General features: G+C 38.7%; 2 protein-coding genes across 2 annotated transcripts in view; both read right to left on the bottom strand.

Annotated features, from left to right (window-relative positions):
• psmd1 (proteasome 26S subunit, non-ATPase 1) overlaps positions 1-8097 on the bottom strand; it is a 42087-nt gene extending 33990 nt beyond the window's left edge. The window contains exons 1-15 of the mRNA XM_042416941.1: positions 7906-8097; positions 6604-6647; positions 5827-5900; positions 5368-5537; positions 4910-5118; positions 4432-4575; positions 3326-3552; positions 2726-2786; positions 2484-2612; positions 2233-2321; positions 2034-2112; positions 1755-1928; positions 1443-1554; positions 919-1115; positions 374-469 (exon numbers count right to left, since the gene is read on the bottom strand). Coding sequence (XP_042272875.1) covers positions 374-469; positions 919-1115; positions 1443-1554; positions 1755-1928; positions 2034-2112; positions 2233-2321; positions 2484-2612; positions 2726-2786; positions 3326-3552; positions 4432-4575; positions 4910-5118; positions 5368-5537; positions 5827-5900; positions 6604-6647; positions 7906-7921 — 1821 coding nt within the window. The 5' untranslated portion in view covers positions 7922-8097. The remainder of the gene's footprint in view (positions 1-373; positions 470-918; positions 1116-1442; positions 1555-1754; positions 1929-2033; positions 2113-2232; positions 2322-2483; positions 2613-2725; positions 2787-3325; positions 3553-4431; positions 4576-4909; positions 5119-5367; positions 5538-5826; positions 5901-6603; positions 6648-7905) is intronic.
• A 2176-nt stretch (positions 8098-10273) lies between these two features.
• LOC121900643 (uncharacterized protein C2orf72) lies at positions 10274-13510 on the bottom strand. The gene is made up of 3 exons (XM_042417095.1): positions 12636-13510; positions 11822-11935; positions 10274-11170 (listed from the first exon to the last, which is right to left on the bottom strand). Exons 1-3 carry the CDS (start codon positions 13411-13413, stop codon positions 11073-11075), a joined length of 990 nt encoding a protein of 329 aa, XP_042273029.1. The 5' UTR covers positions 13414-13510; the 3' UTR covers positions 10274-11072.
• Between the last annotated feature and the right edge of the window lie 1437 nt (positions 13511-14947).

Here is a 14947-nt window from a genome sequence, read left to right as displayed (position 1 = left end):
TAATTTTCTTGCACTTTCTCCCTGTTAAAATAAAGTGTTGTAATTCAGGCAGTCCTAGTAATTGGCACTGGTTCCAACAAAAGATGTCTTGACAAAATGGATTTAGAATTCTTTACCACAGCTTCAAACTCAAACGGGAAAACACTTACATTAAAGCTGCATGCGAGTCTGATGATTTAACCATCAAATCATAGTCTCATCAGAAAAAAGTATACTTTTTTTTTTTAAACAATCATAACCACATGTTAAACTAAGTAATTAGAATTATGATACCAGCTGCAGTTGTGCAGACTTGGCATCTGCTTCACTGCCAGCATGATAATTCTCAGTGAAATAATGTACTGTGAAGAGGGCCATTACGAGAAACACTTACAGCGACATGTAGCAGGCGTCGGATGGCCTTGTTGTTTCCGGAGCCGCAGTAAGCCATGCCCACGGTGTACATTCCAGAGCGCCGCAGGATGGGGTCCTATGGTAGACAGTGAAGGGAAGCAGAGCTTTGACACTTTGTGTCTGGATGCACAACTACAATCAACATAGCTTGAGTCATTTCCCAAATTTAGCTCTTTAAGGATTCCTGGCATGGAGTTCAGAGGAGACATGAAATAAACACACGCAACCAGGGGTCGTATGAGTACATGCAGGACTCAATACATCAAACACTGAAACTGCACATTGCAACTGCAAAGTTTATTGAGTGCAACGACCTAGTGAGATACAATGAGAATTCCTCTTGAATTCTCTCCCCACTTAATATCCTCTGAATTAATCAAGCTCAGGTCCGTCCGTATGTATTGTGTTAATATATGCATAAGCTACACCAATGCCACAAAACAAGCCTTTGTTGTTCTTAGAAAATAAGACAACTCTGACCTCATTGTGTACATGATTTGGCCTCTGTGACCATTCCAGCCTTACCTTGTCTCTGCACAGGCTCTCAATGAGGGCATCAGCCTCCTCCATGCGTCCGTACATGACCAGAGCAATTCCCACAGCCAGGCCACGCAGGATCTTCTCGTGCTGCGTCTCCTGAGCATAGCCTACCATGTCCTCGATGGCCTGAGCTGACTTGGAGCCCAGCATGACCAGACCCAGGGCCAAACCCGCAGCCTCACCTGAGAGGTCACATGATATGGTCAGCATAACTTGTGTTGGCTTTTAACATGTAGTTGACTTTTTTTTTGCTTCTATATACACCATACCTCATCCTTTCAGAAATATAATATTTATGTTCATGCATCTCATCAGTCAGCTGTTAATCTGTGTTCATATTTTTGTGCAACCCAAATCAAAATGTTACCTACATTTATGACATTATACAAGGACACGCAGGAAGTACAAATACTAATGATAGTTTTTAGGTAATTTTCATTAAAATGTCCTGAACACCTTTCTGTTTAGGACCGTTTCAAAACTTTTGAATTTGTCCAGGGCTTACGCACCAGTGACAGCATCATCCTGGTACAGGTTGGACTTGAGGAGGTCATAAACATCCTGTCTAGCTGTGCCCAAAGCAGCCAAACCAAGGCCAAGAGCACCACCATGACGGACAATCTGTGAAACAGAAGAAGAAAACACACCACGTGAGATGAAGCACAACATAAATTCAAACTCTGACAAAATGAAATAAACTAGCTGCCGGTATCTCAAAAAAATTGGATTATGCGTTGAATTTTGCAACCCAGCAATTTTGTGAGTCACATTCAAACAAAAACATGTTTTTGACAATGAACCAGCATTTAAAGCCAACTCACATCATTGCTGGCGTTCTTGAGCTGACTGAGCAGGTAGTCGATGATGTCCCCGCCATGGTTGGCATGGATGAGTCCCAGAGCATACAGGCCTCCTCCCTCCTGGTAGGCAGAGCCGGGGGAGGTGTCTTTGGGCAGGTAAGTGGCCATTAACTGAAGTGCCTCTTTCTCGTGACCCTAAAAAACACAGCGTAATACATTTCAAATTAAATGAAGCCTATCTGAAATAAAATCCAATTTATGTTTTTTCACACTGTATTACAATCATAGTGACAAGTTTACCTTGTGGATGACACCCAGACTTGCTGTGGCTGTGAACTTTGCCCAGTTGGTGGCTCTTGCAAGCCATTCCAAGTTTTCTCTACAAGGACAAACAAAAACTTTGGTCTAACAATCACATGTAGTAAGTACATTTTGCAATGTTAATTATGCAACAGACTATATTTTTCTGTTGTGATGTTTTCTGTTACAGCACAGTTACCTAAGAAACTGGTCACTTGTGGTTCCCGTGTGCATGAAAGAGTTGGCTATGACCGTGGCTGTGTGGCACACTGAATTTCGCACTGCATCCTAAAGTGAAGGAGAAAAAAAAAAATAGAAGCAGAAGCTGTTAAGAGCAAATTCAGTTAATTTTCTTATCAACTGATGCACAATCTGCTTCTCATCTGACTGTAAACAGTAGTTTAATTCATTTATACTCTCTAAGCCATTAGGCCCATTAGCCTGCATTACCTTTGTGTTTTTGAGGATCATTAGATCTGTGTTGTTATTTCGGATTAGGAACTGCAGGTGCAGCTCGATGGCCATCTCCCCACTAAGGATTTTGATCATCTTGGCATTCTGGTCTTTGGGCTCATCTTTCTATAAAAACAAAGAGAAGCAACATGATTGTTAGAGAATTAAATAGAAGTTGCTCTGAAACACAGAAAAAGTGACAAGCACCTGGTATCACAAAAACAATCCAAAGAGCTTACAGTTTCTGCTGGCTTTCCAGCAGGGGAGCTTCCAGCCTTGTCATCTGTCTCCATTGCGTCACTGTAACACAAACAAGAAACAACATTCTTCAACGTTGGGTCACATCATCACAGGTACTCAACTTCATAAGTAACGTAATATACTATTTGTTATATCTTAAATAAGCTCAGTTTTAATAAATATTCATATATTCATTCATAAAATAAATATTCAGATTCTGAATACATGAGTGCATGTTCAGCTTGGTGCTTGAGGATTTTAATGATAAAACAAAGGAAATCTACTTTTTTGTCTCAGGTGGAAGTCTAGATGAACTGTTCTCATTCAGATATCAGTTAAAGAAGCTGTGTCAAAACATATTAAGCAAAATAATACTTCACATTTACTTTTCTTCCTGCCAAAAGCACCATGCTTGCTACCAATTATGGACAAGCATCTTTGAACACCATGTAGTTTAGCAGACTCTCAGAAATTCAGTACAGAAAGCTAATACAGGTCAAATCAGAACCATCTGTTCTGGCTGCAGTGTGACAGGCCTAAGCATTTGTGGGCATGAACTAAGACACCGGGGTGCGTCCTTGTTCTCGTCCCCTGCCCACCTGTCTTTGTCTGGTGTGGGCACAGTGCCTGTGTTTGTAGAGCCAGGGACTGCGGGGATTGGAGTTCCAACAGTTCGCAGGTTCTGGATGACAGAAGAGAGGAACTGCTGGCTGGCACTCTCATACAGGTCAAAGCAGATCTGATAGGCCATCAGCAGGTTGTCCTCCTTCACCAGCTTTTCCAAGATGTCACTAACAGCCTGTGGGTCATCCAGGAATATCAGGCACTAGAGTGGGGAGAAGAGAAAAAAAAAGTAAAGAGGGATGTTAAATTCTGACACAGTTTTGGAAAGTGCTGTGAAAGTAGAGCAATACACATAATCGGTATAAAGCGATGTCAACTGTTACTAGCACATTAAGCATCTGTATAGCTGTTGGTATGGCTCAGGGTAAGTATTGTTTAGCTTTAGTCAATAAAATAGACATCTACCCATCTACAACTACCAATTATGGGATAATTTTGTGTTCTAATAAGAATATTCAAAGCTTTAACGATTACTCAACTGATTAGTTGCCAAATTAATCACCGACTATTTTGGTAATCAAATTGTTTTGAGTAATTTTTTAAGAAAAAAAAAATTCTCTGATTCCAGTTTTTCAAATATGAATATTTTCTGTTTCTTTTATCTTCTGTAAACTGACAGTAAACTGAATATCTCTGGGTTATGGACTGTTGTGGACAAAACAAGAAAGAAAACATTTAAAGATGTCACCTTGGGCTCTGAGAAACAGTGTGATTGACAATTTTTCACCATTTTCCGACATTTTATGAACCAAACAACTAATCAATTTATCGAAAAAGTGACAGATTAGTCGTTAATGAAAATAATCGTTAGTTAGTTGCAGCCCTAAAAATATTTTTAAACAAAACAACACTGCAAACAATCAAAGAATTTTAAAAAATGTGTCCTAAAACAAACCTTTTGTGCTGTAATCAAGATTTATGTTGTAGATTTTTTTTGACAATTGAAAACTAAATAGACACAACAAATAAGTTATTGGAAAGAACCCGTCTCAAGAAAGACATGTATGTATTACACAGAGGTTTTGGTCAGGTTAGTCAAGGCGATGATGCATAAAAGTATTTTTGAGGATCTGCTGGTTACCTGACAGACATTGATGAAATCAGGCTTCTCCAAGTTCATGTAGAGCTTGACCAGAACTCGCAGCACCTCGTTACGGAACTTCTTGTTCTGCATCAGGGACATGCACACCTTCAGGCTGTAGGCAAGGAGGCCGCTCACATCATTCTGCAAAAAAGGAGAGGGAAAAGAAAATGAAATTGTCACTGTGTTTCAACACTGAACAATCAAGACCGGTATTCAAAATCTGGACTCCTCTATGAAAATTATGCCTGTACCAGTAATGTACTGGGAAACTAATTTTGTCAGGCTGCAAAACAAATTCTTGGCCATTTCCTGTTTTTGAATAAAATGATTTTCAAAAGATCTTTTTCAAATTTAATTCTGGAAAAGGACAGAATTTTGTTGAGTATACCAGACTCTTTAATAAGACTTTAGCTATTCTGTTGAGTATTTAACCAAACTGATCTGAGGTCAGCTGTGAAGGATAAGAACTAATTACCGATTCTAAGATGGTCTTCTCAAACATGTCAAGGCGCCTGGTCTCCAGGGCAATGCCAATGGCCTGCTTGTACTTGTGATCATTTAGGCAACGCAGGAACATCTTGTTGACGATGCCCTCAAGGCGGGGGTCGATGCTTTTCTTCTCCTCATCCTCCGGCAGCTCAGCATTCTCCACCCGCAACTTGGTGTAGTGGTCAATGCATTTGGCTAGTAGCAGACACAAAAAGGACAAAGAGTGGGGCCCCATTTCCCTTCTGTATTCAGTCACATAATTCAAGTCAGAAAACTATTTTACACACCTTTCTCCACTAAAAAGGTCAGTCTTTACGCTGACAGTAAGACATTTCTTTTTTTCATTTAAAGTAATTTAATTCACATTGGTAAGTAAACAACAGAGTATCACATCTACAGAAGTAAATAAGTCAGAAAAATAAGATTAAGTGTTTTATCACTCACCAATGATGGTCTCCACATATTCTGAGTCATCTGTGACATTGAAGAGATCTCCAGCACCAAGAGCATAGTTCAGAGACTCCTCAAAGGCTCCAAGGTGGTAGAAAACCTTAGAGGCCACCAGGGCAGCAAATTCTCTGCTACGAAATGTCTCATCCTCATACAGGACCTCGCTGTGAGTATAAAACATATAGATGAAAAAGACTGAAGTACACCAGAAAGACTATGTATTACTACTGGAAGTAAAATCAATGTTCAAATCAAAATGACCATTTTTATGACCAACAGAGTGGTTTCTGTCACAGAGCAGTAAACTCTGACACAAGGAGACTCAGATTTGCTTAAAAAAAACCTCCTACTCAATTATAGTCATCAGATAAACATTCAGCATTGCAACGGTTTACTGCTCAATATAAAATTCTTATGTCAGATCTACTTCCTGAACTCATCAATGATACTTACATTTTGTCAACAGATCCTGAAATTTCAGCCCAGAAGTCATTCACAAGGAAGTCTAGCTTTTGCAAAGCAAACTCCTGCAAGTAAAACAAAGAGATGTTGCATTAAAATATATATGTTTTGTGTTAACAGTAAAACTTAATTACATGAAAGAGTTAAAGATCTCTCATAAGCCGTGCTCATGTGTTCAGGATGTTGTCAGTACTGAGCTTCAAACTGGGTGTAATTATCACACAAGTCCCACATTAATAGAGTTGTAACTGACCACAACCATGATTAGAAAATCTGAAGCTTGCATTGCTTTCATGACACAATCAGAGACACGGGCAGAGATGGCAGCCTCTTGGTTTCAGCCTTCGTGGCTCATCTTGCATACAAAATCAAAGCAATGAGACGTATGGAGGACAGACAGATCAATCTCAAAGAGTCTACCGGACCTGATAGAGAAAACGTCATCCCACACTTTCAGGCTTCTCAGGAAACCTCCAGGAACCATTCTTCAATTGGTTGTACAATACATCAAGCAATCTGCTTAAGAGCAACCCCTTTAAGAGGTTAAGGTTGCATTTGCAAAAGTGTTGCTTTGTGTATTACATACATGCTAATGGCTTTGCCACTTTCTCCTTGTGAAACGTTTAAGGTCCTATAACTTGTGTGCTTTTGCCAGTAAGTAAAACCACACTATACTTATAGAGTTTGTCATGACATGACAGACTCTCTGTATGGTTGCTTGCCATTTTCAGGCACCTGGTCTACAACCTCTGTGCATTCAGATCTTACCTTGAGCTGTGGTTCCTCCTCATCAAGGAGCGAAATAATTCCAGCTGCAGAAAAAAAGAGATGTTAGCAACTTGCTATACTCAATTTTGTTGCAGTGACAGAGCATGTGTGACAGCTTGAAATACCTCTTATTATTCTTAAACATTAAAAGTTGAATCACTAAAACACCTTACCCATAATACTTTGATGAAATTTAAGGAATTTAAATAATGTATTAAGTTAATCGTGATGTATTCAAATACTGCATCTGAGACACCAATCATATTTAATTAAACCCATTCACATTTAGAAATCAAGAATGTTAGCCACTTAGTAATAAATTAAGGGTATTAGAAACATTTGGCATCAGAGCAGGCAGACCAGAGTCAAATATAGTCAAATCTGAACCTGTCCTGCAAAATTAATGTTACACTAACCGTAGAAGGTTTTCAAGGATACATGGCAAGGATATAAGATTACAGTATTTTTAAAAAAAAATTGTTTTATTATATAATCTTATTGGAACTAGAGATAAGTCATTACTGTTTCCACATTTAAAACAAAACCTGTTTCTCAGGCTTATGACTAGCCAATTTCTTACCTGACTGTGTGTGTGGCTGGACAACTGTTTTTCACCTTTATATGTAATTTTTTTTCCCTATTTGTATTATTATTTTTTGCGCTTGATTTGGTGGTCATTATTAATTGTTATGTTTCTGTATTTTTGTATTTCTTAACATGTTGATAAATTGCTTTTATGCTGATGTTTTAAGCACCTTGAACTGCCATTGTGTATGAAAAGTGATATATATATATATATATATATATATATATATACATACATATATATATATAATTGACTTGAGCTCGAAGAAGCCAAATTTCACTGCCTTCAGTGTTGTCATCTGCTGTGTTGCTGTCCATGTGACAATAAAACCTCTTGAATCTCTTAACTTTAGGTTCCTCTTCGAGGAATCATTCACAAATTAACAACATGACATTACATTCCATATAGTTATGAACATGATCTCCAAGAACAGCTGAATAGCTGGATTCCTATGCGATATACTGTTAGCGTTAACTACAATTTTGCAGCCCTCTTCTGATTAAATTAATCTTTACATCACCAAAGACAGACTGTGAGGCGCCCTTCCTTCCATAAAAAAACATTTTTGGGCTGTTTTATTTCTGATCACCGCCTGATACATGGATGTACATCCACAGGCTAACGGCTAACTGGCAGTTAGCTATGTGACTCAGCTAAATCAATGGCAGCTAGTTTAAGTCACGGCTAGCAAAATAAAACCACTTTGTACGACTTACCGGCAGATGTTATCATGATTGGCTCCTTTTTCCCTCCTCAACCCCACAATTATCCTGCTTCGACGGTGGGATTCCGTGCGAATTTCAGGGGCTTTTATAAAGAAAATCAAAGATTTGTACAACAGTAGAACCAATCGCAGCGGCTGCTAACTTCTTTTTGTCCACTACCGCAAGTCCCCTACTGAAGGACCTGCGGCGTGGCTGGCCTCTTTGGCGCCTGATTAAAAAACAAACATAAAGGAAAAATATATTCATATTTTAATATTAGGGACCGAGCCCAAAAGAGAAAGGACTACTGTAAAACAGTAGTCCTTGCCTAAGGGCGAGGATCCTATTGTTTTTCGTGTGTTTGTTTGCTTGTTTCTTTCTTTATTATTATGCCACTCAAACTCTAAATTTGACCCCCTAAACATGCTCAAAAACTCACCAAATTTGGCACGCACATCAGGCCTGGTGAAAAATTTGATAAAATGTAAAAATTAACCCCCAAAGTGCCAAAATGTGCTCTCTAGCGCCACCTATGTAACTGAAATGGCCGCCATGGCCCGTAGGGATGTCGTAGAGAGATCAAACCAAAACTCAATTATTCGTCTCATCAAGACCTACAAATCATATGCTGACACCCCTGACCTAAATCCAACAGGAAGTCCGCAATTAGCCTTTCAAAATAAGACTTTGCACCAATTTTGGCCACCAAACAAACGCTATTTCCTCCGAGGGTGTTAATGGTATTCGCTTCAAACTTTAATAGGTGACTTATGACACTGTGCTGAAAAGAAGTTGCTAAAAACTTTGTAATAACTCGAACGGTTTGGATTTTATAAGCCCTCAAAGTTGCAGTGCCACATCACCCTTACAATGTAAAACAATGGGGAGGCATGACCTTTGTGTCAAACAGAGGCTTCTAACGTCTAACTACAAGTCTGACCACTTTCAAACCTGTATCAATGGATTTGCCACGAAATTTCCTACTGTAAACTGTGATTTTTAATGTAAGATTTAGCCAAAGTCATGGGATTTATGAGGAGATTTCACAAAAAGCGTACTCTAAAATCCTCCTCTCCAACTGCTCCTAGTGATGTCACTCCCTCAGTGCTGTGAAACATTCCACAATACACACTCATTATAAAATCACAGGAGGAGCAAGAAAAGACTTTAAAACTCAGACTCTAATATCTCAAAAACCGTAAAAGATAGAAAAAAACATGTAAATTCAAGATTTGTTGGTCAAAGTCTCGTGACTCATTTAAAGTTCAAATGAAGTCTGTATCTAAAACTATCTAGAAGCAGTAAATGTTCAAAAAGGTGTGGGTTAGCTCACACTCTCCATTCAAATATATGAGTATTTTTGTCCAGCTGTAGTTACTTATTGTCTCTACACACATGACACTACACATGTCAATCAAACTTTCAAAAATAAAGCACACCACACTTGTAAGAAATATCCCTCATTTTTAAAAAGCAAAATGATCTGATCCTGACAGGCCAGAGTGCGAGGTCCCAACCAACTCTGCTTGCAGCTTTAATATTATATTTTATGTACATATTTATAAATATAATTGTAAGTATGTTTTTTCATAGCCCAACTGTTGTTTGAATTGTTTGCTCTTTGTTTAAATTTGTTATGCACTTTCACCTGTTATGCGCGTGAAAGATGCTATATAAATGAAATATGTATTATTATTATAATAACAAAAACATGTGATACACTTATATAATAAATAAATCTGCAAAGTTTAGTTGATTCATAAATTAGTCAATCAACAGAAAATACATAATAAACTATTTTGATATTTGATTAATTGTCTTGAATATTTTAGTAATATTTTTTTTTTTTCAAAATTCTCAGTTCCTGCTTCTTATATGCAAACATTTTCTGGTTTCTTTAGTCCACTATGACAGTAAACTGAATATATTCGGATTGTGGGCTGTTGATCAGGACAAAACATGACATTTGAGGACATCACCTTTGGCTCTGGGAAACAGTGATCAACATTTTTCACCATTTTCTGAAATTTTACAGACCAACAACTAATAAATTATTAGAGAAAATAATCAACAGATTAATCGATAATGAAAATAATCATTACTTGCAACCCTCATTATGATGCTGTACTAATACTATTGATCTACCCAAAGTATCTAAGATTAGCTCCACATTGATAAACTACAACATTAAAATGCTCTTACATGTATTTGTTAATGACAAAAACAAAGAACATAATATACTATAATAATATAAACAGTAACATTTTGACTTTTACTCGTAATGGAGTATTTTTAGACCACAGTATTTCCACTTTTACTTAAGTAAAGGATCTGAATATTTTTTCCATTACTGGCATTATGTCACTTTTAACAGAGCTGCACACGCAAGTTTTAATGTGTCATCACATATTTATTTGAATGGACAATCCAGTAGCCTACATAAATACATAAAAAGTGAAAAAGAGACTGTTCCTGTTCTATTGCAGATAATGCTGCTGTTAATAGCACTCATCTAAGGCACACAATCTTAATAAATGCCAGTGAAAAAAGAAAAGATTCACATTGCACGATTGGCTGGATTAACTTGCTGGGCAGTCTGGAAGAAAAAATGAACTGCTGGGCCCCTGTTAACCAATTAAAAAATGTTCCCTTATATGTCAGTTAGTGGTGCATGTTCCCATACAAATCCTCAATTAAATTAGCACAAATGAGTTGACCCACAATAAACCTGGGACTTTTGGAGCTTCTGAAGTTCTGGGGTCATAGAGCAGTGGCCCATTTTGTTCAGTTGGCAATGCATCATGTTAAAGCAGTACTTATGCTATAAGCTTTCAAGCCAAGCCTTATCTCCACCTGTAATAACTTACAATTCTCTATCTAAAGTTCTCAAAAGAAGAAAAGAGTGGTTTTAAATGATGTGATATTGCTCTGGTAAACAGTCTACATGTACACAGTAAATCCCTTTGTGACTAACTTTTGTACAATGTATAAATCAGAAAGATGGCAAGAGATTTCATTATTTAACAACATATTCCTTCAGGTCAAGAATGACGTTGGCTCAGCAGCGGGAATATCGAGCACCATGAAGAAACCCCATCTCACATAGAGGGGCTCTTCATCTTTTCACAGTAAAAACAGTATTGTCTACAGTGATCTGCCTGCAGCGACAGGTCATGACATCAGCTGTCTCCTCCAGCTGACTCTTTGTCCACATGAGGTCCAGCAGAAGGGGAACTGATTTTCAAAGGAATACCCTCCTCTACACTTCCACTGTCACCTGAAAAACAATTAAAACGCTGTTACTTACTGTGTTAATAAAATGAATAAAATTATTTAATTTCAGCTACGTCTCTGCTCTCTATGCATGTAGTGTACAACATGTTGTAGTCCTTAAAATATGGTGCCAGTGCCAATTTCACATAAATACTATACGAATAACACAGTTGTGTATAGGGTCAAGCTGATGGTGAATCCATTCCAGAGGTTATTTTTGCAATAAACCTTCGGTAATTAATTTCCTAAATTTCCCAAGTTAACTTGTTAAATATACATTACGACTTGTCAAAGGACAGATGGTGATGGATCAAAATAATTTCTAAAGTTCTGAAAAAAGTAAGTCACTGTTTTCCCAAAATTCAACATCCTGTATATGCTGAAAGTCTGAAGAGAAGAAAGAGAAGCCTTTAAAGTGTGAATGTGTGAATATCCCTTTCTGCCTGTTGGCTTTGTGATGGACTGGCAGCCTGTACAGGGTGTAGCCTGCCTTTTGACCATGTTGTCTAACCTGGGATAGGCTCCAGCTGCCTGTGAACCCTGAACAGGGCTAAAGCTGGTGTATGAAATGGATGCAGAAAAGAAAAGATCTTGTGGGAATGAAAACGTCTGTATTCATCTCATTCAGACTGAACTTTGGGGATGGTGCTGCTACCTCTTTGCCTGCTGGTTGGAGAGCTGTTGGCCTGCTCTCTAGCCCCTCTTCTCTGAGGCCAGGACAAACATTGGAATGGCCAGAAAAGCGGCTCCCCTCTATTCCTGGTATTATCTGAAAAGCAATAACAAGCATTTAACAATTTGGCAGCTTATCTAAGGGTTTTCTTGTTTCATGAATACTCCTTTTGTTCCTGGGTCTTTGCAGCCTTGCCTGGGAATAAAATGTGTGCAAAAATGTGGTCTTGTGAATGTCATGGATTGACCTACATTAACGAGGTGCACCAATTCAAATCATTATAGTGTTCGTGTAATATTTCTGCTCTGTTAGTACTCATTGGTGAGTTTCCAGGGACCATCTGCAAAGGTATTTTATCTACAATGGTATCTGTACAATTACTATGTTATATTCATTTAGATACTTTTACTGAGTTCTCTATGTTTATGGTGGCCTCATCATGTGACTTTTCATGTCCTAAGGCATTTTCTAGATAGCTTGTAGCTTTTTGTAATGTCTGTACAGTAGGCCTATCCTTTTAAAAAGTGACATTCTCATGTTCTTTGTCATTTTGGCTGTGTAATATTTTATGCGCTCTCAAAGCTGCATGGTGCCTTGGTTAAAGACAGCAGGGTTCAGACTTCATGTTGACCAGCATCTGCCCCGCTGACATGTCCTTGAGTACAAAATCTGCATGTTTCCTAAATTTCACAATCGTCTACAATGGCTACACTAATTGCAAGGAGTAAATAAGTTTTGCTCTGGATGGTTACGTGAAAAACCACTTTATGAACATGGAAAATGTCTTTTATTACACCTGCTGTTTGAGATGAATATATAACTTTGCAGGTGTTTTTCTTGATGCTGAGCATTTTGTCATCTGTCTTCGGAATGAAACAGCCAACCCATATTGTCCCTGGTGAATGTTTGTGGAATACTGAGCGGATCAGACGCTCCAGGAGTTGCGCACACTGATGAGTCTCGGCGCTCTCCTGTCTGGTGCGTATTAATCCAACCAGAGCTGGTCGGGCGATTCTGGCACGTTTCGTACGTGCCTTTACGTCCTTCAAAATCTCTTTTAAGCACACTTCGTTGGAAGTTTTGCTGATGAATGACTGTCTGAAGATGAACATGATGACCGGAGAGTCTATCGCTCGCTTGAGGCTGTAAATGTTTGCCCCCCTCGTTGCTGTTTTCTGAGCGTTGCCATTGCGCACCGGCCGCTTCTCCTTCACCGTGTCCTCTCCAGCCGGTCTCACTCTCAAATCCAAATCCTCGGGCCTAACTGTTAGTGGTATTTCATTACTTTTAACAGTCTCTGTTTTGGAGCAAGCGTGGTTTCCACTTCCAGTATCGTCGTGACTGCCTGAGGGGGGTGAAGGGCGCTGCTCACTGCTGTCCGGAAGGCTGCTGATGTGGAACATGTCACGCATGAACTCCTGCAGTATTGCGGCTTCATCCTCAACCACGTCTTTACTTTTACAGGCGTCGCTGACCAAATAGATCCTCTCTTTACCTCCGATCAAAGCAATAATCTTCTGAAACTCCCTTTCCTCCTCGGGCAGCGTGTCCTCCGGGGACGCCGAGTCTGCCATCGTTGCGCAATTACGGCTGCGCGGATCCCTTTACGCATAATGAGCCGTCAAGCCATTCACTATCACCTTCCTAGCCGGCAGAGTGCAGAAAACTCACGGTCAGCAGGAAGACCAATGGGGAGGGTGGGGATTAAGGCTCAGCGCATATTTCTATTGGCTGTTTCGTTTAATAGGCGGGGCCAACTGTTGGGGGCTTAAACTGCAAGCAACACAGGCATGTTAGGGAGATAATGAAGTTAATCTTTAATGGAAAGCTAAACAAAAAATTATCATTTGACAATAAAAAAAACACAGTGAAACAAAATTATATGACAGCAATACCATGTGCTTCAAGAGGACATAGTACGGTTATTTTTATATGAATTCTCATAAATAATTAAAGAGGCTCTGGGATGATGAAATCTCAGGGTGCAGAGGTCACTTTCTTGATTTCCAATATTCGCATGGAAAAGAGTCCTGCCTTCCCTCCAGTGTTGTATATTCCTGCCTTCTCAAAGACAAAAGGAAACAAAGAGATGACAGTCATAAGCATCAACTTCAACATTTGTCTTACCCACTTCTTCTACATAATTATTAAAATAGCTTAAGCAATGCTTGACTCCTTTGTAAGATGAAAAATGCCTTTCACCCTTGAACCCTCCACTACATCAACAGGCTGCTGAGTCCCTGTGACGCTAATCCGTTAATCCACCCATGCCTGTTCCTTAATTAAAGAGTGCTGTCAGTCTGAAATGCCACTGACTTTATGAGCTGTTTTACAAATTAAATAACTTCACCTGCCGAGTCTGTGTGGGATTGCCACATTGTTTACTGTTGAATAAATCATAAACTGGAACTGTCTGACCAAAACCAGTATAGAGGTTTTGGCATTTGACCTTTAGACTGGTTGAACACTGATAAGTTGGGTGGTGTGTTTGTTGTTTGGCTTCACGTACTTGCTTCATCATGTCATTGCAGTTCAACTCAAGGGTGAACTGCACCTTTGGGTATTTAACATCAAACATCACTTAAAAGCAAAATAAACAATGATGTTTTTGTCAATATTATTAAAAAAAAAAATATATATATATATATATGTATATTTACCAATAATGACTTTAATTATAGTTGATCATATCTATCCTCACTACGGACAACACTTTTTGACTTAGATGAGCAAGTGCCACAAGTGAAAGCTGCAGCAGCTCTTTCTAAAGATATATCTGTAGTAGTTAATATCTATTTCCTTTTTACAGTTTCAACCATTTTAAATGCACAATATGTTTCTATGCCTACAAAGTTGTGCAGGTGTGTTGGAGTTAATCTACTGACCTCTTTGTTCAGGGAGAGGAGCAGCTGATGGTCAAGGAGCTCACTTGGACCAGTGAGAGAGACACGGAAACCTAAGCGAACTGCCAAAAAAAAAAGAAGGTTCTGATATGAATTGCGCCACAGTCATAACATAAAAACAAGCCATTATTATCAGTAACATCAACTGAAATAGTTGTTAAAAATTTCATCATTGTTGCAAATGAAATAACACAAGCAATTGTCT

Source organism: Thunnus maccoyii, chromosome 7 (genome assembly GCF_910596095.1).
Source record: "Thunnus maccoyii chromosome 7, fThuMac1.1, whole genome shotgun sequence".
Classification (NCBI taxonomy): domain Eukaryota; kingdom Metazoa; phylum Chordata; class Actinopteri; order Scombriformes; family Scombridae; genus Thunnus; species Thunnus maccoyii.
The sequence above is the reverse complement of the archived record's forward strand: the minus strand, read 5'-3'. Positions and strand labels throughout refer to the sequence as shown.